The sequence below is a fragment of the Nerophis ophidion genome, unplaced genomic scaffold (genome assembly GCF_033978795.1).
Source record: "Nerophis ophidion isolate RoL-2023_Sa unplaced genomic scaffold, RoL_Noph_v1.0 HiC_scaffold_46, whole genome shotgun sequence".
Classification (NCBI taxonomy): Eukaryota; Metazoa; Chordata; class Actinopteri; order Syngnathiformes; family Syngnathidae; genus Nerophis; species Nerophis ophidion.
In genome coordinates this window covers 136,089-163,023 of record NW_026906968.1, presented here as the reverse complement: position 1 = coordinate 163,023, position 26,935 = coordinate 136,089, and the positions used below count along the sequence as shown (strand labels likewise).

The window sequence follows — 26,935 nt, the reverse complement described above, 5'->3', positions numbered from 1 at the left end:
GATATTGATAGCGAAGAACTAGAAAAAAAAAAAAAATAAATAAGTTAAAATAAAAGGCGATTGCATTGGGATGGATTCAGATGTTTTTAGACACATTTACTAGGATAATTCTGGGAAATCCCTTATCTTTCTATTGGGTTGCTAGTGTTTTAGTGAGTTAAATAGTACCTGATAGTCGGAGGGGTGTGTCCACGGGTGTCTTGACGTCAGTCTCTGAGGGAAGTTGACGGCAGCTGCATGGACGGCGCAAGCTCGGCTGATCTACAGTAAGAGGAGAGTTTTTATCACAATTTTCTCAGCGAAACCTGCCGGTTGACAAGTGGTCGGGAACCATGTTCGCTTGACCGTTCTGATCCATAGTAAAGCCGTGTGTTTGTGTGGCTAAAGGCTAAAGCTTCCCACCTCCATCTTTCTACTGTGACTTCTCCATTATTAATTGAACAAATTGCAAAAGATTCAGCAACACAGATGTCCAGAATACTGTTTAATTGCGTGATGAAAAGAGACGACTTTCAGCCCGCAAATGGTGCTGCGCTAATATGTCCCCTCCAACCCGGGACGTCACAAACACACGTCATCATTCCGCGACGTTTTCAACAAGAAACTCCGCGGGAAATTTAAAATTGTAATTTAGTCAACTAAAGCAGCCGTATTGGCATGTGTTGCAATGTTAATATTTCATCATTGATATATAAACTATCAGACTGTGTGGTCGCTAGTAGTGGCTTTCAGTAGGCCTTTAAATCCACTTTTAACATTTTAAAGGAGAACATTATCAGCAGACCTATGTAAGCGTCAATATATACCTTGATGTTTCAGAAAAAAGACCATATGTTTTTTTAACCGATTTCCGAACTCTAAAAGGGTGGATTTGGCGATGTAAACGCTGTCGGAGCAATGACCTTTCACCCGTGACGTCACAACGGGAAGCAATCAGCCATTTTCTCAAACACATTACACACACCAAGTCAAATCAGTTCTGTTATTTTCCGTTTTTTCGACTGTTTTCCGTACCTTGGAGACATTATGCCTCGTCGGTGTGTTGTCGGAGGGTGTAACAACACCAGCTGACTTACGTGGAGTGTGCTAATCAGACATATTACTGGAAGCTAATCGATGCTAACATGCTCTTTAGGCTTGCTGTATGTACATATTGCATCATTATGCCTTATTTGTAGCTTTAATTGCATCCAGCCTTTCCCTCCACCCACATTTAATGCCAAACAAACACATACCAATGGACGGATTCAAGTTGCACCAGTGGTCAAAAGATGCGAAAGTCCCTCGTTTGTTCTGCACACCTTACCGACGATAGCGATGCTACGACAGAGATGGCACAGAGATGTGTGGATATCCTGCGACACTCAAAGCAGATGCATCTACAATGATAAAGTCAACGAAATCACAAAGTTGAGTTTTGTTGATGTTATTGACTTATGTGCTAATCAGAAATATTTGCTCACGGTATGACTGGAAGTTAATCGATGCTAACATGCTATTTAGGCTAGCTGTATGTACATATTGCATCATTATGCCTCATTTGTAGCTATATTTGCATCCAGCCTTTTGCTCCACCCACATTTAATGCCAAACAAATACATACCAATTGACAGATTCAAGTTGCACCAGTGGTCAAAAGATGCAATCGTTGGTTAGAAGGCGATCGCCGAATTCGTCCTCGTTGCCGATGTCTGTCGTGATATGGCCCAATAGCTTCAGTTTCTTCTTCTATTTCGTCTTCGCTATCTGCCTCCACACTCCAACCATCCGTTTCAATACATGCGTAATCTGTTGAATCGCTTAAACCGCTGAAATCTTAGTCTGAATCCGAGCTAATGTCGCTTTCTGTTCTATCCGCCATGTTTGTTTGTATTGGCTTCACGCAGTGACGTCACAGGAAAATGGACAGGCGGATATAACGACGGTTAAAATCAGGCACTTTAAAGCCGTTTTTTGGGATATTGCGTGATAGGTAAAATTTTGAAAAAAACTTCCAAAAATAAAATAAGCCACTGGGAACTGATTTTTTATTGGTTTTAACCCTTCTGAAATTGTGATAATGTTCCCCTTTAAATACACACTGTAAGTATATATGTAATGTAGTCACACTCTTAATAACATGTCATATTTACATATCTTTCTCATTTTAAGCATACAATGTCTGCTCTCAGTGGGATGCCGACTGATGGGATGTTCATATCTTCCCGTTTAGATGAAGAATTAATCCTCACAAATGGTTAAAAAAGGGTGGGTGCAAAAGAGCATATTTTCGAGTCTTTCTTGCCATCTCCAGGTCTAAGTTGGATGTCAGAGTTGACCAAATTCTCGGTTTATGTCCACAACCTTCTACTTCATAAGTGAGAAGCATGATTTATAATCTAGAATTAGCTTTCACCCTCTTAGAGGCGAGAAAGCAGCTCAGTATGTCAATATAGCAGCATAAGCTAGTTACTTCTGTGATCTATGCGCCGCTAAAAGTAGATCCTCAAAGGCCTACTGAAATTAGATTTTCTTATTTACACGGGGATAGCAGGTCCATTCTATGTGTCATACTTGATCATTTCGCGATATTGCCATATTTTCGCTGAAAGGATTTAGTAGAGAACATCCACGATAAAGTTCGCAACTTTTGGTGCTGATAAAAAAGCCTTGCCTTTACCGGAAGTCGCAGGCGATGACGTCACAAGGGTGAGGGCTCCTCACGTCCTCACATTGTTTATAATGGGAACCTCCAGCGGCAAGAGCTATTCGGACCTAGAAAACGACAATTTCCCCATCAATTTGAGCGAAGATGAAAGATTTGTGGATGATGATATTGATAGCGAAAGACTAGAATTTTTTTTTTTTATAAAATAAAATAAAAAGCGACGGCTCCGGGCAGCGGCATTGTGAGCGTTTCAGATGTAACTACACACATTTACTAGGATAATTCTGAAAGATCCCTTATCAGCTTATTGTTTCAATAGTGTTTTAGTGAGATTGTAAACACATACCTCGAGGTCGGATGGCTGCGGTGAACACCCAGTGTCTTAAAGAAAAGCCGAGGAGCCAAGCTCACAGCTGCCTTTTAAACAGCTACTGCAGGAGCACAAATAATGATGTCTCCGGTAAGATATATATCACAATTTTCCCATCCAAAAACATGTTGGTTGACGTAGAGAAACATGTTCGCTTGACCGCTCTGTGTTAAAAACAAAGGTGCAATACACCGTTTTCCACCAACAGCACTGTTGTTTATAGTCTCCATTATTAATTGAAAAAATAGCAAAAGATTCAGCAGAACAGATGTCCAAATTACTGTGTAAGTATGCGATGAAAAGAGACTACTTTTAGCTGTGTGTTATGCTAAGCTAATATTTCCTGACAGTCCGTGACGTCACGCGCACACGTCATCATTCCGCGACGTTTTCAACAAGACACTCCGCGGGAAATTTAAAATTGCTATTTAGTCAACTAAAGCGGCCGTATTGACATGTGTTGCAATATTAATATTTCATCATTGATATATAAACTATCAGACTGTGTGGTGGGTAGTAGTGGCTTTCAGTAGGCCTTTAGCGTTAGCGCTTATAATAACAATATCACTAATACTTGGTTAATATTCAGGTCACAAAATGTAAAATGAGTATAGTTGGCAGTTTCTGGATGTTTTTTGGAGGACTTTGTGGGTCTAACAGAGGAGCTCCCATTGACTCCAATATTAGCTGATTTCTGCTCATGTTTATTTAATAATTAGAATTCATAAATATTTAAAAAATATGTCTCACATAAGGATTATGAATGACAGGCGACATTTTAAAAAAGTGCAGTTTCCTTTGAGTTTGTCAGATAAGTAAACAGTCCTTCAAATTAAAGATGTAAAACAATTGAGGTTGTTTATAGATATTATCCACTATGAAGTTACAGTCAAACTAAGCACACAAGGGAAAGTACATTCATATACACATGAAGTACACATATGTGTAAGAATCATGTTCATCGTCACACCCTTAGTTAAAAGCACACCATCCCCATGACATGACACTTCCAAGTGATGTAGAACAGGAGTACAATATTTTAAACATACACACACATCTGAAGAATATTAAAAATACATATATTTGGTGGGCCAAACAAAATGACTCGGGGAGCCAATGTTTGGTATGGGCGATATGACCTCAAATATATATCCTAATTACAATATATGTCACAATATATAATTTTTTTATATGATTGATAATAGAATAATTTCAAAGCGGGTTACAAAAGCTCCTAATTTGGCAGCTGACATATGCAGTAACATATTGTGTCATTTCTAATTGTATTATTTTATCGAACCCATCCATCCATCCATCCATCCATCCATCATCTTCCGCTTATCCGAGGTCGGGTCGCGGGGGCAGCAGCCTAAGCAGGGAAGCCCAGACTTCCCTATCTCCAGCCACTTCGTCTAGCTCTTCCCGGGGGATCCCGAGGCGTTCCCAGGCCAGCCGGGAGACATATCTGGTTACTTTATTCGAGGAAAAAAAATACTGGAAATTATGTATTATTTCACTGCATATTTCAGCAACTAAATTAGGAGCCTGTGTAACCTGTTTTAAGATAGTTGTATTAGTAATTCTATATGAAATAATTTAATCGCAAAATCTAATTTAAACCATATCGTCTATCCACAGTAAAAAGTCCTGTTGTCCTGGTTTGTTTTTCTTTTCCTGTGAATAATGTTGTTAAGAGCAGCGTGTTTGTGCGTCACTGAGATTTCAAGACAGTTCTTACAATAACTTGTTTTTCCTAAGTGCATGTAAAAGTACTGAATGCGTTGTGTGACTGAGCAGAGATGCTGTGTTTGTCTTGCAGACGTCTGTGAAGAACATCTTCACCCTGAGCAACAGAAGTGGAGCTTCAGGATGCGAACGGAGGAGCCACAGCCCTTCCACATTAAGAAGGAAGAGGAATACCTACAGACCCCCATTTTTAAAGAGGAAGAGGAGGACCCACAGACACCCCATTTTAAAAAGGAAGCGGTGGATCCACTGACACCCCATTTTAAAAAGGAAGCGGTGGATCCACTGAGCCCTCACATTAAAGAGGAAGAGGAAGAACACAGCATCAGTCAGCAGGGAGAGCATCTTGAAGGACTGGAGGAGGTTGATGTCACCAAGATGCCAGTGACTGGTGTCCCTGTGAAGAGTGAAGGTGATGAGGTGAAAGGTGAAAGTGAGGAGAGGGGAGGGGGGGAGCCTCCAAGCAGCAGCTCAACACAACACATGACAACAGAAGCTGATGGAGACCACTGTGGAGGATCACAAGCAGACAAGCTCTTAGCTCCACTATCAGATAGTGAGGACACAACGTCACACTCTCCTGACACTGATGATGAAGACTCTAAAGATGATAAGACATGTCACACTGACAACACTCACTTCCCATCTTCTCTCTGTCACAAAACCTTTAAATACTATAGTCTTCTGAAAAGACACATGAGAACACACACTGGAGAAAAACCTTTTTCATGTTCAATCTGCGGTAAAGATTTTACTCAGAGGTACGATTTGAAAAGACACATGAGAACACACACTGGAGAAAAACCTTTTTCATGTTCAATTTGCGGTAACGATTTTACTCATAGGCAACATTTGAACACACACAAGAGAATACACACTGGAGAAAAACCCTTTACTTGCTCAGAATGCTGTAAAAGATTTGCGCGAAAAGCAGAGTTAAAAAGACACATGAGAATACACACTGGAGAAAAAACATTCATATGCTCAGTTTGTGGCAAAGGATTCTCCCAGAAGGGACATTTGGTAAACCACACAAAAACACACACTGGAGAAAAACCTTTTTCATGTTCAATCTGTGGTAAAGGATTTACTCAAAGGCACCTTTTCAAAGCACACATTAGAAGACACACAGGAGAAAAACCTTTTTCATGTTCAATGTGTGGTAAAGCTTTTACTCGAAGTGACCATTTCAAAGCACACATGAGAATACACACTGGAGAAAAAACATTTTTATGTTCAATCTGCGGTAAAGATTTTACCCGAAGGGACCATTTCAAAGCACATGTGAGAATACACAATGAATAAAAAACCTTTTCACTGTTAAGAATGTGGTGAAGCTTTTGTACAATGAAGCACTTTGAAAGTACACATGAGAACACACACTGGAGAAAAACCTTTTTCCTGCTCAGAATGTGTTAAAGCGTTTGTGTGAAAAAGCACATTGAAAGTAGCCATGAGAACACACACTGGAGACATACCTTATTGTAACCTGGGTGACAAAACCCCATTAAATATCCTCATTTAAATATCCTTTTAAAACCCCATTGAATATTGTTTGTAATTAAATCTTCCTATTTAAATAATTGTATTTAAATATCCTCTCAAAACCCCATTGAATATTATTTCTAATTAAATATCTTTCTATTTAAATATCATTTTACTTAAATATCCTATTTATTTTCGTGTCTTTGCGTGCGTCATTGCGTCACGCGGTCACGTGACCTCGTGCGTCATTGCGTCACGCGGTCACGTGACCTATTGCGGGAAGCATAAAATCCAGTAGTGGGCTGCTTCCAGGAAGAGCGAGAGGGACGTTGCTGCAGGAGCCAACTACTGAAGCCGTGGGTCGTCGTGCGAGAGTGTTTAAGTGGGATTTATCTGCGGAATTGGCCAAGTTGGATGGCGAGCTAGAGCCTGAAGCTTTATGCCTGGAACTGAACCAACCCAACTGAATCCACCCAACCGAGCCGGGCGGCTAGGAGGCTCCTCAGCAGCCGCTCTGTTTTTTCCCTTTGGTTTTCCATAACGCAACGTGTTCATTTCTGTCCTCCCTGAACTTTCACATTTACCCCGTTACCTTCACTAAAACCCCTCTGGACACTGCCACCACAACGTGGACTTTGCGAGGTCGTTTAATGAAGTGTCGTGTTGCGCCTATACCATTCTTGGTAAAAACAAGGACTGAATCAAGTACTGTATCACATTGTAAATATTGAACCTTCTGTAATTTATGTTGAAAATGTGAATGGCCATTCCAATTTACATGTCTTTTTGTTGTTGTTTATTTTCCCTATAATTCTTTAATATAATTTGGTACCATTTAAACATAAAACCTGTGTTCAGTCTTCATTACTCTCCATTCCTAGAGCTGAATTGAGTTTCTTCTGATCTAGCCCAGTTATATAATTCATTGTTTACTTAATACTTGTACAGTGCTTTACTTAAGTAACATGCAGGCTACATTATACATATATTGTAAAAGTTTTATACAAAGTCTGCTTTTGAAAAGTCTCATGAGAATACACACTGGTAAGTAAGTGTTGAGTTGCAGTGTGTGTGGTGAAAGATTCTCTTCTAGGCTTCACGGTGAAAGAGGGGTGAGTGCGTCTGCCTCACAATACAAAGGTCCTGAGTAGTCCTGTGTTCAATCCCGGGCTCGGGATCTTTCTGTGTGAAGTTTGCATGTCCTCCCCGTGAATGTGTGGGTTCCCTCTGGGTACTCCGGCTTCCTCCCACTTCCTGTCAAAGTTTGTTGTTGACGAACCCCATGATGCGGAGACGGAGTCAGGCATTGAATAAGGAAACATGGTTTTAATATAAAATACTAGAACAAAACCAAACAAAGGGTACAAACAAAAAGCACCCACATGGGAGGATAACAACCCAAGAGAGCTAGCATGGGAGCTAGAAAACAAAAAGGAAATTTAGCATGGAAAACAGAAGTCGTACTTGTACTTAGAAAACAAACTGGAAGCAGGGAACAAAAGGCAGTAAGCTAAAAACCGCAATCAAACATAGCTTACAGCAACGCTGCAGGGACAAGACAAGATACGACAGGTAGCAAAGACAAGTGCAACATGTGGCAAAGACAATAATCCAGCACTGACCGGAGGAAAAAAGCAGGTAAAATAGGAGCGGGCTGATTGTAGCCAGGTGTAGCCAGGTGCCAATCAGCCGCAGCTGAGGGAAAAACAGCACACAGGGAGACAAACAGGAAGCTGGACCAAAATAAGAGTGCTGACAGGAACTAAGGACAGGATATTCTAAACACATAGAGGAGAAACTAAAACACAAACCGTCAGTGGCAAGTGTGACATTTCCCAAGACATGCACCTGGGGATAGGCTCCTCCCACCTCCAAAGACATACACCTGGGGATAGGCTCCTCCCACCTCCAAAGACATACACCTGGGGATAGGCTCCTCCCACCTCCAAAGACATGCACCTGGGGATAGGCCCCTCCCACCTCCAAAGACATGCACCTGGGGATAGGCCCCTCCCACCTCCAAAGACATACACCTGGGGATAGGCTCCTCCCACCTCCAAAGACATGCACCTGGGGATAGGCCCCTCCCACCTCCAAAGACATGCACCTGGGGATAGGCTCCTCCCACCTCCAAAGACATGCACCTGGGGATAGGCTCCTCCCACCTCCAAAGACATGCACCTGGGGATAGGCCCCTCCCACCTCCAAAGACATGCACCTGGGGATAGGCCCCTCCCACCTCCAAAGACATACACCTGGGGATAGGCCCCTCCCACCTCCAAAGACATGCACCTGGGGATAGGCTCCTCCCACCTCCAAAGACATGCACCTGGGGATAGGCCCCTCCCACCTCCAAAGACATGCACCTGGGGATAGGCCCCTCCCACCTCCAAAGACATGCACCTGGGGATAGGCTCCTCCCACCTCCAAAGACATGCACCTGGGGATAGGCCCCTCCCACCTCCAAAGACATGCACCTGGGGATAGGCCCCTCCCACCTCCAAAGACATGCACCTGGGGATAGGCCCCTCCCACCTCCAAAGACATACACCTGGGGATAGGCCCCTCCCACCTCCAAAGACATGCACCTGGGGATAGGCTCCTCCCACCTCCAAAGACATGCACCTGGGGATAGGCCCCTCCCACCTCCAAAGACATGCACCTGGGGATAGGCCCCTCCCACCTCCAAAGACATGCACCTGGGGATAGGCTCCTCCCACCTCCAAAGACATGCACCTGGGGATAGGCCCCTCCCACCTCCAAAGACATGCACCTGGGGATAGGCCCCTCCCACCTCCAAAGACATGCACCTGGGGATAGGCCCCTCCCACCTCCAAAGACATACACCTGGGGATAGGCCCCTCCCACCTCCAAAGACATACACCTGGGGATAGGTTGATTGGCAACACTAAATGGTCCCTAGTGTGTGAATGTTGTCTGTCTATCTGTGTTGGCCCCGTGATGAGGTGGCAACTTGTCCAGGGTGTACACTGCCTTCTGCCCGATTGTAGCTGAGATAGGCGCCAGCTCCCCCCGCGACCCCAAAGGGGGATAAGCGGTAGGAAATGGATGGATGGATGGATTGTCTTCTAAGTAGCAGTGTAAGAAACACAAGTGTGCTGGTGAGAACAGCAGCAGCAAATGAAACTGCAGGATTTGAAATAAACTGTCCAGACTTTGACTTTCTAACAAAATCAGCACATAGATCCTAACATTTATAAATTAGATATTTTGCATTTTTAAGTCAAGTACATGTTTTAATATACAACATTGTGTACTTTATTCAAAAATAAACAACACTTTGACTGTAAAGGTGAGAATAAACAGGACAAAATACTTTTATATGTGTATAGAGATATTCAGAAATCATTTTTAATTATTATTGATGTTATAGATTAACATTATATGGTGTATATATTTGTTTTACATTTGTTAATACATTTGCTTTTGAGTACTCATAAATCCCTCTTAGTTCATATTTACTGCTTCACATCTGAAACATCTTCTGGACCACTTCTGGAAGCATATTATTATTTACTTTATACATCATTTCAGCAGTTGTCTTAATCCTTGTGTGGTGTTCGGCTCTGTGGGACCCGTTTTTAATGTTTATTAAAAGAAAAATAATACAATTAATGAATTTTCCAAACTGAGACTCACTGGCTTTGGCTCATTTTCTGTGAAGAACATATATCAGAATACATATTTAATGAACACACACCATACACCCCCCTACACATTTCTGTTACATATAGGATGTTCGGGGTCCCCTGGCCCCGGGGCTAATAGAAGTGTGGAAATTGATGTTCTGTTCACACACACACACACACACACACACACACACACACACACACACACACACACACACACACACACACAGCAGGCCTAGACAGGAGGAGGACAGAGTGTATGTACACAGAACATCAGAGGGTCAAACGCAAGGTTGCAACACTACCTGCAAACGCCGTTCGCTCTCCCCTTGCTGCACAACCCTGGTCCAAATATCTCCATTGACGAACAGCTGATGCCTTTAAGGGGCCGCTGCTCCTTTCGGCAGTAAATACCATCCAAACCTGCCAAGTATGGTACAAAGATCTGGGCTGCCTGTGATGTCACTTCCTCATATGCTTGGAACTTGAGGGAGGAGCCCCCAAGAAAAAACAAGGAATGAGAGTAGTCCTCGACATGTCTCAGTGACTCCGTGGACACAACAACACATGCAACTATTTTTTTTACTTTGCACAAACTGGGACAGGAGCTCCTGAAGAGGAAGCTGACCATGGTGGGAACAATAAGGAAAAACAGGTCAGAGCTCCCACCTCAACTGCTGACTTCAAAGAACAGGCGTGTCAAGTCTTCCAAGTTTGTATACACGGCTGACACATCCCGGGTATCCTTTGTGTCGAAGAAAGGCAAGAATGTGGTGCTCATGTGTACACTGCACGGGGAAGGAAGAATCTGTGACCAGGAACATCACAAACCAGAGATCATCATGGATTATAACGCCACAAAAGGAGGGGTAGACAACATGGACAAGCTGGTGACGGCCTACAGCTGCAAACGGAGGACTTTACGCTGGCCACTGGTGATATTCTTTGACATGTTGGACATATCAGCGTACAACTCCTTTGTCATTTGGATGGCACTGAACCCAGAGTGGAAACGAGTGAAGCTCCAGAAAAGACGGCCCTTTCTTGAGGATCTGGGAATGGCATTGGTGAGACCACAAATGGAGAGAAGAAATCCTATCCCCAGAACCCCAGCCTCTGCAGCCATGGTGAGGAGGATTCAGGAGGAGAATGCTGGTGGCCTGTCTGCAGAGCCTGAAGTAAGTGTGTGATGCTGTTGATACATGTCTGCCACTCATGTCTTGTTAAAGAGAGACAGAAGTCTTAGTAAAATTCCTGATCTTTTCATTATTCTGGGTTGTGAACACCAGCAACAAGAAGAAGTGTGCGGACCCAAGATGGAGAGGAAAACAACACGTATATCTGCAACACACACACACACAGTAAAGCTCTGCCCCTCAAGTGTTGTATAGGCTAGTGGCTACAGGCCATGTGTTCAATGTGTTGTCTTCACTGCTATGTTTACTCTGTGTTCATGTTGTTCAGCTTGTGTTGTGCACCTGAATGGCTTACATTTCAAGTTCAACAAAATAAAAGTCAGTAGTTTCTAAAAAGCTTGCTTCACTTGCAAATTTGTTTCCACTCTTATCTTGATTTTAATTTATTTTCTTTATTATGTTTTAAATAATACGTTGTAATTGTGACCTAACAAAGGTTAAGGGCAGATATTAACCATATGTATTGTTTATACTCCTTGTAATTGGAATAAGGTAAACATCTGTTCAGTATTTTAACATAAATTGTTTGCTTGTGAGGCATTAAAAGTCACAAAATGCAATGGGTCCATCAGACCCAAAAACACTGGCTGAGTAACAACAATATGGACACCACACAAGGGTTAATACTTATACACTAAACATGTAAAGGAGGAATTGGAAGTCTGGGACACTAAATAAGGCACACTTGGAAGTAATGAAGTTCTTTGTGTGTGCAGTTGCAGCAGAAGTCCACAGGAGGGCGCACGATCCCTCTTAATAAGTCTGGTTCTCTCTCTCTCTCTCTCTCTCTCTCTCTCTCTCTCTCTCTCTCTCTCTCTCTCTCTCCTCTCTCTCTCTGTATTTCTCTCTCTCGCTCTCTTTTTCTCACTCTCTTTGCCCCTCTCGCTCTCTCTCTCTCTATTTATTTATATATATATATATATATATATATATATATATATATATATATATATATATATATTTTATATACATATATATATATATATATAAATGTATATTTAATTCATACGCTAAACGTGTATTTAATATTTATACACTAAACACGTTTTTAATATTCATATATTAAACAGTTGTTTAATTAATACTTATACACTAAGCCCTGCGATGAGGTGGCGGCTTGTCCGGGGTGTACCCCGCCTTCTGCCCGATTGTAGCTGAGATAGGCGCCAGCGCCCCCCGCGACCCCGAAAGGGAATAAGCGGTAGAAAATGGATGGATGGATAGACATGTAAAGGAGGAATTGGAAGTCTGGGACACTAAATAAGGCACACTTGGAAGTAATGAATTTCTTTGTGTGTGCAGTTGCGGCAGAAGTCCACAGGAGGGCGCACGCTCCCTTTTAATAAGTCTGGTCTATCTCTTTTTCTCTCTCTCTCTCTCTCTCTCTCCCTCTCTCTCTCTCTAAATATATAAATATACATACATATATATATATATATATATATGTATATATATATATATATATATATATATATATATATATATATATATATATATATATATATATATATATATATATATATATATATATATCAATCAATCAATCAATGTTTACTTATATAGCCCTAAATCACTAGTGTCTCAATATATATATATATATATATATATATATATATATATATATATATATATATATATATATATATTTATACACTAAACATGTATTTAATATTCATACACTAAATAAGTTTTTAATATTCATACATTAAACAGTTATTTGATTAAAATGTATACACTAAAAAAGTTTTTAATATTCATATATTAAACAGTTGTTTAATTAATACTTATACACTAAACATGTAAAGGAGGAATTGGAAGTCTGGGACACTAAATAAGGCACACTTGGAAGTAATGAAGTTCTTTGTGTGTGCAGTTGCAGCAGAAGTCCACAGGAGGGCGCACCATCCCTCTTAATAAGTCTGGTCTCTCTCTCTCTCTCTCTCTCTCTCTCTGCTCGCTCTCTCTCTCTCTCTCTCTCTGTCTCTCTCTCTCTCACTCTCTCTCTCTCTCCCTATCTCTCTCTCTCCCTCTCTCTCTCTCTTTCTTTCTCTCTCTCCCTCTCTCGCTCTCTCTTTTCTCTCTCTCTCTCTTCCTCTCTCTCTCACTATTCCACTCTCTCTCTCTCACTCTCTCTCTCTCTTTCTCTCGTCTTCTCTCTCTCTCTTTCTCTTGCTCTCTCTTTTTTTCTACCTTTCTCTCTCTATATGTATACATATTTTTATATATATATATATATATATATATATAAATATATATATATGTAATTTATACGCTAAACATGTATTTAATATTTATACACTAAACAAGTTTTTAATATTCATATATTAAACAGTTGTTTAATTAATACTTATACACTAAACATGTAAAGGAGGAATTGGAAGTCTGGGACACTAAATAAGGCACACTTGGAAGTAATGAAGTTCTTTGTGTGTGCAGTTGCAGCAGAAGTCCACAGGAGGGCGCACGTTCCCTCTTCATAAGTCTGGTTCTCTCTCTCTCTCTCTCTCTCTCTCACTCTCTCTCTCTCTCTCTCTCTCTCTCTCTCCTCTTTCTCCCTCTCCCCCACCTTCCCCCCACATATTGGCCCTTCTCCTATTTTTTTACATCAGTTTTGTTTCTATCATTATCCATCCATTTCCTACCGCTTATTCCCTTTTTGGGGTCGCGGGGGGCGCTGGCGCCTATCTCAGCTACAATTGGGCGGAAGGCGGGGTACACCCTGGACAAGTCGCCACCTCATCGCAGGGCCAACACAGATAGACAGACAATATTCACACTCACATTCACACACTAGGGACCATTAATGGATTTGAACCCAGGACTGCAGGACCTTCGTATTGTGAGGCAGACGCACTAACCCCTCTTCCACTGTGAAGCCCGTGTGTCTATCATTATATATATTATATTGTTTCACAGCCCAGCCCTATTGTTTTTTTTTTTTCAAATTGCTGTTTTTTTAATTGATTTCTATTTGATGTCTTTTGCAATATAATGTATTGACATTGTTTTATTGCCCAGCTCTATCGGCTTGTTTCCATTTTTTTCTATTTCTTTCTCTCTATGTGTCATGTATTGGTTTAGTTTAACGGCTCAGTCCTTTGGGGATTTTTTTCAGAAATAATATTTTTTTAATTGATCTTGTTCGATAATTATTGATATCGTTTCATCGCTCAGCCCTATTGGCCTTTTTCCTTTTTTATTCAATTTTTTTGTAATTATATATTTTTTTACATAAGTTAGGTTTCTCATACACTTATATTCATGCACTAAACATGTTTTTACTATTTCTACACTAAATAAGTATTTATTATTCATACACTAAACAAGTATTTAATATTCATATATTAAACAGTTGTTTAATTAATACTTATACACTAAACATATAAACGACAAATTTGAAGTCTTGGACACTAAGGCACAATTGGAAATAATGAATTTCTTTGTGTGTGCAGTTGCAGCAGAAGTCCACAGGAGGGCGCACGTTCCCTCTTCAAAAGTCTGGTGCCCCCCTCCCCCCACATAAGTTATGTGTCTAGTTTTATCAGCCAGCCCTATTGGCCATTTTCCTACTTTTTTAACATCAGTCATGTGTCTATCATTATATATATTGTATTGTTTTACAGCCCAGCCCTATAGTTTTTTTTTAAATTGGTTTCGATTTGATGTCTTTTGCAATATATATTGACATCGTTTAATCGCCCAACCGTATCGACTTTTTTCCATTTTTTTCTATTTTTTCTATCTATGTGTGATGCTATTAAATTGATATATCGGTGTCAGCCAGCGATCCTTGGTCCGCTTCCGATGGTGCGGAGGCTTGGAGGCGTGTGTGGACTAATGGAGGGGGTGTTTCCACCAGGCGTGTATGGAGGCCTATTTCATTCAGGGGAGGAGCCAGAAATGATGACGTAAGAAGCCCCGTGACCGCTTCGGGAAGCAGTACAGATTTGCCGGGAAATTCGACAAGTTATAAACCGCCCAAGTTCCATCGAAAATGTTGTCTTTTGAGTCTTGTGGTCAGTTGGGAATATGGAGAGTGAATAAAAACAGTTATTTAAATGCCACTAGAATCAAAGAAGGATGACAAACTGAATCAAAACAACAAACTTGATGTCCATTTCATAAACATTAGATTACTGATTGTTGTTGGTAACGTCAACAAAACTTTGATAGCACAAAGGTTGGTGCGTTGGCCTTTTTTTCTACAAGACGTGAGTTCCATTCTTGGCAACGTCAGTTCCCAATTGTGTTTATCAATGGAAAACAATACACTTATTAAAGTAAAGCTTTCCGTATTTATTATTGTTAAGCAGCTACCAGAAATCCATAGCTGAATAAGGGAGAGGTTTTGTAAAAAAAACCACAAAAAAACGAATAGTCTAAAAGCAAAACTAAAAATGAACTAAATCTCCTCTGTTCTGTACATCATTGTCCAAGTGACATTATATTGTCATCTTCCTCTTTATGCCATTTCCTCAAGGTGACAGAAAAACATGATACAACCTGCCTATCATGTGATTCTACCATGTTGGCAAAATACAAACACACAATATATTGACATATATAACACATAAAACATGGAATTAGAAGTGAACAGTACCCATCCCTACCAGCAAGTGTTGTTGTACTGGAAACTAATTTACAAACACAACTTCATCACACACAATACTCCACTATGGAATTGTTCTTATATTAAAATGAGAAACAAATCCATCTTTGTACAGCAATGGTTTGAAAAAGGCATTTGGTCACGGATGCACTTATTGAGTTTTAAAAGTATTTTATTATTTGAAGATTTCATTAAGTATGACCTGCAAATAAAAAATATTACAAAGTTTAAAAAGGCTTTCATTCAAAATATTCTAGTTACTGCATCTTTTTTAATTCTTTACTATTTCTTCTTCTTATTTTCTCTGGAACAAAAAAGTACTCATAACTTAAAAGTTTCCATTCTTTCTAAGGCAAAAGAGTTAATCACAGAAAAAAAAGATGGAATTGACCACTTAAAATAATATGTTGGATGTTGTTTTGCAATTGAAGACAATATTTGTTTGTTCTGTGACTGGGAAACACAATAAACAGTTTATTTTAAGAATGTATGCAAAGTAAATCTCTGTGGGATGATGTACAATATTGGCTTTTGTCTGACACTCCAAACTTTGACTGATGCTGATGTTGTTTTGGGGATGTTGAAAAAGAAAAAAAAAAAACACATAAAAAATGTTTAAAACACAATACTGGATTTATTTGATGTATCCACAAATGTAAGTTTGTAAAAAAAAAAACATCCTTTCACATTTATATTACATAAAGGTCTGGGGACATACATATAAAACAATCACAACACAATCATTATAATACTGAGTAATAACGATAATGAATAAAATAGATTATAGAGAACCAACAAATGATTCATAAAGTCACACATTTTAAAATTGTATAAAAGACAACTGTTCAAATGATGTATAAAGTAAATAATAATATGCTTCCTGAAGTGGTCCAGAAGATGTTTCAGATGTGAACCAGTACATATGTATATCATATAAAGGTGATAATCTATGGGGTTATTAACAATTAGAAATAAAATATGTAATACTTCAATATTTCATATGAATCTGAAATTGCATGACGAAATCTATCTATATATATATATATATATATATATATATATGTGTGTGTGTGTGTGTGTGTGTATGTGTGCGCGTGTGTGTGTGTACATACACACAAAATGTTTTTTCCATGTAAAATAAGTCTCGTACTGTTTACTCAAATTGTTCTTTCATTTTTTTTTAATGAAAGTACACATTATTGCATATTAAGGCATGTGCTAGACTTAAAATAGCACTAATATAAAATATCTAATCTATAAATGTAGAAGCACATTAAAAATATTGTTACTCAAACAACAATGTCGCCAGAGGTGGGTAGTAACACGTTACATTTACTTGAGTAACTTTTGGGATAAATTGTACTTCTACGAGTAGTTTTTATGCAACATACTTTTACTTTTACTTCAGTATATTTATAGAGAAGAAACGCTACTTTTACTCTGTTCCATTTATCTACATTAAGCTCGCTACTCGCTACTTTTTTTTATGGATCTATTAATGTTTATTTTGGTTAATGACAGAGCTTCAAAGTAGGAACTACGCATGCCTGCGTTTCACCAATCACATGCAGTCACTGGTGAAGTTGGACCAATCAAACAGAACCAGGCGGTCACATGACCGTGATACGTAAAACCCAACTTAAACGTGTTGACAAACTTATTGGGGTGTTACCATTTAGTGGTCAACTGTACGGAATATGTACTGTACTGTGCAATCTAATAATACAAGTTTCAATCAATCAATCAAAACTGTAAAGAAAAAAGACACTTTTTATTTCAACCGTACTTCCCGTCAAAAGCCTAAAGACTGATCGCACAGTTCCTGTCTTCACAATAAAAGCGCTGCTCCATCGCGCCTGCGTTAAAAAAATAAGAGTCTCCGAAAGCCAGCGCAAACAAGCTACCAAGATAAGGAGATTGCCGCCAATGTATTTCTTGTCAAGTGTATAAAAACGAATATGGAAGTTGGACAAATAAGATGCCAAAAACCACCGACTTTCATGTGGTATTAGACAGGAAGGAGCAATTTTTTTTTCCTCCATTTGAAAACGTGGACGTCTGATTCCAATCAATGCAAGTCATCAGAATCAGGTAATACACCAACTTATATTCTTGTCTTCATGAAAGATAGGAATCTATATGTTAAACATGCATGTATATTCATTAAAACACCTTCAACATGTCAACAAAAACGGCAAAATAAATAAATATAAATTATATACTGAATATATAAATGTGTACATATATACATATATACATATTACTTATATATATATATAATATGTGTGTGTATGAATGTTATGTGTGTGTATGAATGTTATGTGTGTGTATGTATGTTATGTGTGTGTATGTATATGTATATATGAGGTAGATCACCTCGACTTGGTCATTTACTAAGTAATTGATAAACGTTGAAAAACTTATTGTGGTGTTACCATTTAGTGGTCAATTGTACAGAATATGTACTGTACTGTGCAATCTACTAATACAAGTTTCAATCAATCAATAAATCAATCAATCAATCAATCAATCAAATCAATGAATGCCTACTGAGGCTATGGTGCTGTTAAGTTATTGTGGCTCAATGGGCCATTTTTTAAATTTTATTTTAATGTACTATTATTTAATACATATTATTGTTTTAGTTGCTTAAGAGATATTCCTGGCTCTGAATTTGCTCATTGCTATTTTTATGTTTTTGTGCATTACTTGTTGCCGTAATCATTAAACAAACAGGTTACTCATCAGTTACTCAGTACTTGAGTAGTTTTTTCACAACATACTTTTTTACTTTTACTCAAGTAAATATTTGGGTGACTACTCCTTACTTTTACTTGAGTAATAAATCTTTAAAGTAACAGCACTCTTACTTGAGTACAATTTCTGGCTACTCTACCCACCTCTGAATGTCACACATGTTATATGTGCTGATGTTGTTAGAAAGTCAAAATGAAAGTCTGGACAGTTTATTTCAAATCCTGCAGTTTCATTTGCTGCTGCTGTTCTCACCAGCACACTTGTGTTTCTTACACTGCTACTTAGAAGACAATCTTTCACCACACACACTGCAACTCAACACTTTTTCTCCTGGGTGTCTTCTCATGTGTGCTACAAGGGTTGATCGTCAACAAAAGCTTCTGTTACAGATTGAACAGGAATGTGATTTTTCACCAGTGTGTGTTCTAGCGTGTTTTTTCAAACTCTGACTTTGTGTAAAACCTTTACCACAGATTGAACAAGGAAACGGTTTTTCACCAGTGTGTGTTCTCATGTGTACTTTCACATCTGTACTTTGTGTAAAACCTTTACCACAGGTTGAACAGGAAAAAGGTTTTTCTCCAGTGTGTGTTCGCATGTGTCTTTTCAAATGTTGACTTTCTGTAAAACCTTTACCGCAGATTGAACAGGAAAAAGGTTTTTCTCCAGTGTGTGTTCTCATGTGTACTTTCAGACGACTTTGGTATTTAAAGGTTTTGTGAGAGTGAGAAGATGTGAAGTGAGTGTTGTCAGTGTGACATGTCTTATCATCTTTAGAGTCTTCATCATCAGTGTCAGGAGAGTGTGACGTTGTGTCCTCACTATCTGATAGTGGAGCTAAGAGCTTGTCTGCTTGTGATCCTCCACAGTGGTCTCCATCAGCTTCTGTTGTCATGTGTTGTGTTGAGCTGCTGCTTGGAGGCTCCCCCCCTCCCCTCTCCTCACTTTCACCTTTCACCTCATCATCTTCACTCTTCACAGGGACACCAGTCACTGGGAACTCCTCCAACCATTTAGGCCGACTGATGCCCTTTTCCTCCTCTTCCTCTTTAATGTGCGGCGGCTCTGGTCCTCTTCTTCCTCTTTAATGTGAGGGGTCAGTGGGTTCTCTTGCTCCTTAAAGTGAGGGGTCAGTGGATCATCCTCTTCCTTTTTGATGTGTAAGATCAGTGGGTCCTCCTCTTGCCCTTTAATGTGAAGGGTCAGTTTAACATTATGGGTCTGTGGCGTCTCGTCTTCCTCTTTAATGTGGGGGGGCTGTGGCTCCTCTCCTCCCTCTTTGATGTGTTGGGAATGTGGTACCTCTTCTTCCTCGTGTATGTGGGGGGACTGTGGTTCCTCCTCCTGCTCACGAGGACGATGTGCTTCATTGAGGTCTGTGGGACAGGAGGAAACAAACATTCTTGATAAAAGTCCAGCTTTGCTCAGTCACATGAGACATTGTCCTGCACCAAGATATGATCTCACAATCTCATCAGTTTCCCCCTCACAGCAGTCAGGGTACTTCCAGCTGACACATGAAGAAGACTTTCAGGGGAATACCTTCCCAGGCCAACGTCCAATCCACCTTATTCATATAAAAACATCCTAAAAGTCATTCCTGCAATCCTTAATGGTAGACGCCATACATAAAAGTGTGCTGTTCTAACTCTGAATAAGTCATACACACACAGGAAATAATGTACCACATGCCAGCCTCCACACAGTAGTACTAGTGATGAGCTCCCCCTGCTGGTGGACAATAATTACTCTCATTTTCCTATTCATCTTTAGAGACATGTCTGTCATAAAAGAAGCATGAGCACAGTCAACATGTTGGCCAATAAAGATGACATCTGTGTTGCTTTCATTTAGATAGTGTCACCACAGTTAAACTGGGAAGAAGTAATCAGATTACTGACTACACCTTCAAAAGATAACGTGTTTACTTTATTAATAATAGTAATAATGGATTATATTAATTTAGTGCGTTTCCAGACACTCAAATTGCGTTAGAGTGAGAACTGAGAAGGCATCATTCATGCAGTCCACACATTCAATCAAAATCAGTATCAGACAGACCGTATTTCCTTGAATTGCCGCCGGGTATATAGTATGCGCCTGCCTAGAATTACTGCTGGGTCTAACTCGTTTCGCAAACTAATTAGCGCATGCTTAGCATTACCGCCGGCTCAGGATTAACGTCGGGTCAAACTCGTTTTGCAAAATATTATTTTTATTAGCGCATGTCTAGAATTCCCGCTGGGTCACACTAGTCACGTCACGAGTGACACTTCACCTGTCATCATTTTCAAAATGGAGGAGGCTGATTTCAATCATTTGAAATCGCATAAAGGGAAGAAGATTAAGAGCTATTCAGTAGGATTTAAGGTCCAAGCTATTGAATATGCTAAAAAGAACAGTAAGCAGCTATGTTTTATTAATATACCGTAGCTGCGTGTGTCAAATATGAGTCATTAAATGACTCCCGCCTCCTGGTGGTAGAGGGCGCTAGTGATCCTTCTTGCGACTACTCGGCTGAAGAAGAAGTGACAACAAGTAGCAAGAGTGAGCAGCAAGAGTTTATTTTTTCCTCTCGCTTGCACTTTTAACATGGAGGATTACATATCTAAAATAAAACAGTTTTCTAAACTGGACTTTAAATCGAAGCAGGAGGTAATAAAGGGAGATCTCCATCGAGACAGAGAGATTTTTAAAACTGAAGAAAGATAAGGAAGACTTCTATAAACAAGTTATTGATGCTTTTGATCAGAAGGAGCTGCGCATGGACTTTATTTATAAGTAAAGGTAAGACCATAATAAAGTTTTTTTATTAAATGTGCTTTTCGTGATGGTATATATGGTTTAATAATAATAATAATTAATTATAATAATAACAATAATAATAATAAGTAGATGAGGCAATTGTTCAAGGAATTGCATGTGAATGCTCCAATGTTGGAATTGAACTGAAATGCTGACAGAATGTAGTGTGAATGTAAGAATAGTTTGAATGTTGGAATGGTTTAAATGTTGAAGAGTTTGAATTTCAAGGAAAACCGGAATTTGGTTTGGAACTTGGGAAAGTGTGAGTTTGAAGGTCCAGGATGAGTGGAATGTGTTGATGTTGGAATGGTTTGAATAGGTTGAAAAATGTGGGGATGGTGCAACTTGGAAAAGTGTCACTCAGGTGGGTGTACGCATGTGTGGAAGGTACGTAGACACAGAAAACTCCCCCACAAGCATGTTTGTGTGATTGACAGAAATATTTCAAGTCAATGTCCAGAGGTATTAAAACATTAGTCAATCAATCACACAAACGGTCAATGAACTTTGCAGTCATGGATACACTGTGTGTTTATTTTCTCCGGTTGCGGCTCTCAAACTGCATACAAAAGGTCTTCTTTTGTTCGTTTGGTCCCAAAGCGTAAAAAAGCGCTGCCTCAATTCTGCTAAAATAAAGCGGGTCTGGGGGCCCAAACGTCTCCACTCCAACACGCATGAGCAGCTAACTTGGCTAACATTAGCAGGTCTGGTGATGCACCGCACGTGACCTACGGTGGCCTAGGATGGACAAACCAGACAATTCTCACAAGACCACAACTCTTCTTCTCTCAACTTCCCAAAGTAATAATCCAATCAATAATCACTGAACTCAAAAAAGATAAGGCATATTATTTTAACAATGACTTTGTTCCAAGATGGCGCCCCCCGTGGCTGACGTCTTTGCGTCGTCCTCCCGACAAAATATACGTTTTTTATTTAATATACAAACCCCGTTTCCATATGAGTTGGGAAATTGTGTTAGATGTGAATATAAACAGAATACAATGATTTGCAAATCCTTTTCAAGCCATATTCAGTTGAATATGCTACAAAGACAACATATTTGATGTTCAAACTCATAAACTTTTTTTTTTTGCGAATAATAATTAACTTAGAATTTCATGGCTGCAACACGTGCCAAAGTAGTTGGGAAAGGGCATGTTCACCACTGTGTTACATCACTTTTTCTTTTAACAACACTCAATAAACGTTTGGGAACTGAGGAAACTCATTGTTGAAGTTTTGAAAGTGGAATTCTTTCCCATTCATGTTTTATGTAGAGCTTCAGTCCTTCAACAGTCCGGGGTCTCTGCTGTCGTATTTTACACTTCATAATGCGCCACACATTTTCCATGGGAGACATGTCTGGACTGCAGGCGGGCCAGGGAAGTACCCACACTCTTTTACTACGAAGCCACGCTGTTGTAACACGTGGCTTGGCATTGTTTTGCTGATATAAGCAGGGGCGTCAATGGTAATGTTTCTTGGATGACAACATATGTTGCTCCAAAACCTGTACGGACCATTCAGCATTAATGGTGCCCTCACAGATGTGTAAGTTACCCATGCCTTGGACACTAATACACCCCCATACCAACACAGATGCTGGATTTTCAACTTTGCGCCTATAACAATCCGGATGGTTATTTTCCTCTTTGTTATGGAGGACACTGCGTCCTCTGTTTCCAAATATAATTTGAAATGTGGACTCGTCAGACCACAGAACACTTTTCCACTTTGCATCAGTCCATCTTAGATGAGCTCGGGCCCAGCGACGCCGGCGGCATTCCTTGGTGTTATTGATAAATGGGTTTTGCTTTGCAAAGTAGAGTCAGTGGCCTAGTGGTTAGAGTGTCTGCCCTGAGATCGTTAGGTTGTGAGTTCAAACCCCGGCCGAGTCGTACCAAAGACTATAAAAAAAAATGGGGCCCATTGCCTCCCTGCTTGGCGCTCAGCATCAAGGGTCGGAATTGGGGGTTAAATCACCATAAATGATTCCCGGGCGCAGCATCGCTGCTGCCCACTGCTCCCCTCACTTCCCAGGGGGTTATCAAGGGGATGGGTCAAATGCAGAGGACAAATTTCACCACATCTAGTGTGTGTGTGACAATCATTGCTACTTTAACTTTTTAACTTAACTTTAACTTGCACTTACAGATGTAGCAACCAACTGTAGTTACTGACAGTGGTTTTATGAAGTGTTCCTGAGCCCGTGTGGTGATATCCTTTACACACTGACGTCAGTTTTTGATGCAGTACCACCTGAGGGATCAAAGGTCCATAATATAATGGCTTACGTGCAGTGATTTCTCCAGATTCTCTGAACCTTTTGACGATTTTACGGACCGTAGATGGTAAAATCCCTAAATTTCTTGCAATAGCTCGTTGAGAAATGTTGTTCTAAAACTGTTCGACATTTTGCTTACAAATTGGTGACCCTCGCCCCATCCTTGTTTGTGAATTACCTAACATTTCATGGAAGCTGCTTTTATACCCAATCATGGCACCCACCTGTTCCCAATTAGCCTGCACACCTGTGGGATGTTCCAAATAAGTGTTTGAAGAGCATTCCTCCACTTAATCAGTATTTATTTCCACCTTTCCCAACTACTTTGTCATGTGTTGCTGGCATCAAATTCTAAAGTTAATGATTATTTGCACAAAAAAAAATGTTTATCAGTGTGAACATCAAATATGTTGTCTTTGTAGCATATTCAACTGAATATGGCTTGAAAAGGATTTGCAAATCATTGTATTCTGTTTATATTTACATCTAACACAATTTCCCAACTCATATGGAAACGGGTTTGTAATTTGCATCCTAAATGCAAAGTTTTTGCACGTAACTGTGAGATATAACAGAGATGCACTTCTGGACATCGGAAAAGCTCACCACGAGCTCACTTCTAGTCTGACGGACTTCAACTTTCTGCTACGACGAGAGCCAGCTAACCACAAAACAACAACAACAAGACGGAGGGGCTACATGCTAGGCTAAAGGCTAGAGCTACACAACCACCACTACCTAGCCTGCTGCTAGCTAACGTGCGCTCACTCGACAACAAGCTGGATGAGCTGAGAACCAGGACTACATCCCAACGTGAACTGAGAGAATGCTGTGCTCTTATTTACATGGAAACCTGGCTTTCGGACAGCATCCCAGACTCTGCTATCCAGCTAACAACGCACTCAGTCTACCGTGGAGACCGGACAAAGGCTTCAAGAAAGGCGGAGGCGGGGTCTGTGTTTACGTGAGTAACAGCTGGTGCTCGGACGTACAGGTGGTTGAAAGACACTGCTCGGACAACATTGAGTTGTTGATGGTGAAATGCAGACCTTTTTACCTGCCAAGGGAGTTCAGTGCAGTGTTTATACTGTCTGTTTACATCCCGCCACGGGCGGACTCCACTACAGCGCTAAAGCTGCTGCATGACGTCATCAGTAAACAAGAGCCCGCACACCCCGATGCTGCGTTCACGAAAGCTGGGGATTTTAACCACCGCAACCTAAAGAGTGTCCTCCCTAAATACCATTAATATGAGGACTCTCATACGAGGGGAAACAACTCTCTGGACCAAGTATACTGCAATGGGAGTGGAGTCTACAAATGGTAAATTGGTAAATGGGTTGAACTTGTATAGCGCTTTTCTACCCCATTTTAAGGAGCCCAAAGCGCTTTGACAGTATTTCCACATACGCCCAATCACACACACATTCACACACTGATGGTGGGAGATGCCATGCAAGGCGCTCACCAGGACCCATCAGGAGCAAGGGTGAAGTGTCTTGCCCAAGGACACAACAGTGATGACTAGGATGATAGATGGTGGGGATTGAACCAGTAACCCTCAAATTACTGGCACAGCCACTCTACCAACTTCGCCACGCCGTACCCAGACCACACTTTGGACTATCTGATCACATCTCAGCTTTTCTATGTGCAGCGTACAGACAGCGCCTCAAGCAAGCCCCCCCCAGTGAGTAAAACTGTTCAAGTTTAGAATGAAGACACTGAACTAGTGCTTCAGGACTGCTTTGGGAGTACAGACTGGGACATGTTTAAAACTGCTGCTCAGAGGGAGGATGGTACTGTGGACATAGAGGAATATGCTTCCAGTGTAACTGGCTACATCAGCACATGCGTGGAAAACATTGTTCCCACAAAACAATACCAGATATACCCAAACCAAAAAACTCTGGATTAACTGTGATGTTTGGTCCAAGCTACATGCCCGCTCCACTGCATTTGTCTCAGGCAACGCTGAGGACTAGAATAAGGCCAGATATGACCTGTGTAAATCCATCAGCGAAGCCAAGGGACAATACAGACAAAAGCTGGAGGGATTCCACTTCAACACAGATTCCCGGCGCATGTGGCAAGGCCTGCAACACATCACAGACTACAAGCAGGGGAGCAGGGGGGTCACAAACAGCCAACGCTCACTGCCAGATGAGCTGAATGAGTTCTACGCCCGCTTCGAGGTCCTCAACACCAACTAACAGAGAGGGGTTCTGACCACGGAGCCCACGCAGGACCCACCGCTCACTGTGACAACAGCAGAGGTACGTACAGTTCTGAAGAAAACAAACCCACGGAAGGCAGTCGGCCCAGATAACACCTGTGGCCAGGCCCTCAGGGTGTGTTCATCAGAGCTGGCTGACGTACTTGCTGACATATACAACTTGTCACTAACACAAGCTGTTGTGCCCACCTGCTTCAAGACCACCACCATCGTGCCCCTGCCAAAGAAAAACACTGTGACCTGTCTGTTGCACTCACCCCAATAGTGATGAAGTGCTTCCAGAGGATAGTCATGTCACACATCAAGAAGACCATCCCAGACACACTGGACCCTCTACAGCAGGGGTCACCAACCTTTTTGAAACCAAGAGCTACTTCTTGGGTACTGATCAATGCGAAGGGCTACCAGTTTGATACACACTTAAATAAATTGCCACAAATAGACAATTTGCTCAATTTACCTTTAATAGATAAATCTATGTATGTATATATATATATATATATATATATATATATATATATATATATATATACATATATATATATATAAAAATGGGTATTTCTGTCAGTCATTCCGTCGTAACTTTTTTTTCCTTTTATGGAAGGTTTTTTTGTAGAGAATAAATGATGAAAAACACTTAATTGAACGGTTTAAAAGAGGAGAAAACCCGAAAAAAATGAAAAATAAATTTTGAAACATATTTTATCTTCAATTTCGACTCTTTAAAATTAAAAAATGAAGAGAAAAACTAGCTAATTTGAATCTTTTGGAAAAAAGTGAAAAACTTATTTATGTAACATCATTAGTAATTTTTCCTGATTAATATTAATTTTAGAGTTTTGATGACATGTTTTAAATAGGTTAAAATTCAATCTGCATTTTGTTAGAATATATACCAAATTGGACCAAGCTATATTTCTAACAAAGACAAATCGTTATTTCTTCTAGATTATCCAGAACAAACATTTTAAAAGAAATTCAAAAGAATTTGAAATAAGATTTAAATTTGATAGTACAGATTTTCTAGATTTGCCAGAATATTTTTTTTTAACTTTAATCATAATAAGTTTGAAGAAATATTTCACAAATATTCTTCGTCGAAAAAACAGAGGCTAAAATGAAGAATTAAATTAAAATGTATTTATTA

The 26,935-nt window shown here is 40.1% G+C and overlaps 3 protein-coding genes across 10 annotated transcripts in view; 2 read left to right on the top strand and 1 right to left on the bottom strand.

Moving 5' to 3' along the window:
- LOC133546863 (oocyte zinc finger protein XlCOF22-like) overlaps positions 1 to 26,935 on the top strand; it is a 58,376-nt gene that overhangs the window by 9,176 nt on the left and 22,265 nt on the right. The window contains exon 3 of one of the 3 annotated variants that reach the window (XM_061892704.1): positions 4,837 to 7,681. The exons of the other annotated variants lie outside the window; for them this stretch is intronic. Within the exon in view, the coding sequence (XP_061748688.1) occupies positions 4,837 to 6,068 (1,232 nt within the window). The 3' untranslated portion in view covers positions 6,069 to 7,681. Of the gene's footprint in view, positions 1 to 4,836; positions 7,682 to 26,935 lie in introns of those variants that run through there. 3 annotated transcript variants of the gene reach the window in all.
- LOC133546869 (zinc finger protein 391-like) overlaps positions 1 to 26,935 on the bottom strand; it is a 95,903-nt gene that overhangs the window by 58,493 nt on the left and 10,475 nt on the right. For 3 of the 6 annotated variants that reach the window (XR_009805276.1, XR_009805279.1, XM_061892717.1), the window contains exon 2: positions 18,656 to 19,836. The exons of 1 other annotated variant lie outside the window; for it this stretch is intronic. Coding sequence is in view for 1 of the 5 variants with exons in the window: in XM_061892717.1 (XP_061748701.1) it covers positions 19,451 to 19,836 (386 nt within the window). In the remaining 4 variants the exon portion in view is untranslated. Of the gene's footprint in view, positions 1 to 18,655; positions 19,837 to 19,927; positions 20,028 to 24,609; positions 24,716 to 26,935 lie in introns of those variants that run through there. 2 more of the 6 variants (XR_009805277.1, XR_009805278.1) reach the window with 2 other exon arrangements.
- LOC133546883 (uncharacterized) lies at positions 7,893 to 11,380 on the top strand. The gene is made up of 2 exons (XM_061892735.1): positions 7,893 to 11,076; positions 11,188 to 11,380. The coding sequence occupies exons 1-2, from the start codon at positions 10,528 to 10,530 to the stop codon at positions 11,287 to 11,289; spliced, it is 651 nt and encodes a 216-aa protein (XP_061748719.1). The 5' UTR covers positions 7,893 to 10,527; the 3' UTR covers positions 11,290 to 11,380.

Excerpts from the sequence above, each read along its gene's own strand:
- LOC133546883 (XM_061892735.1), top strand. The coding sequence starts at position 10,528 with ATGGTGGGAACAATAAGGAAAAACAGGTCAGAGCTCCCACCTCAACTG. Across the intron at positions 11,077-11,187 it reads GCCTGTCTGCAGAGCCTGAA|CAACAAGAAGAAGTGTGCGG; the intron begins GTAAGTGTGTGA and ends TGTGAACACCAG.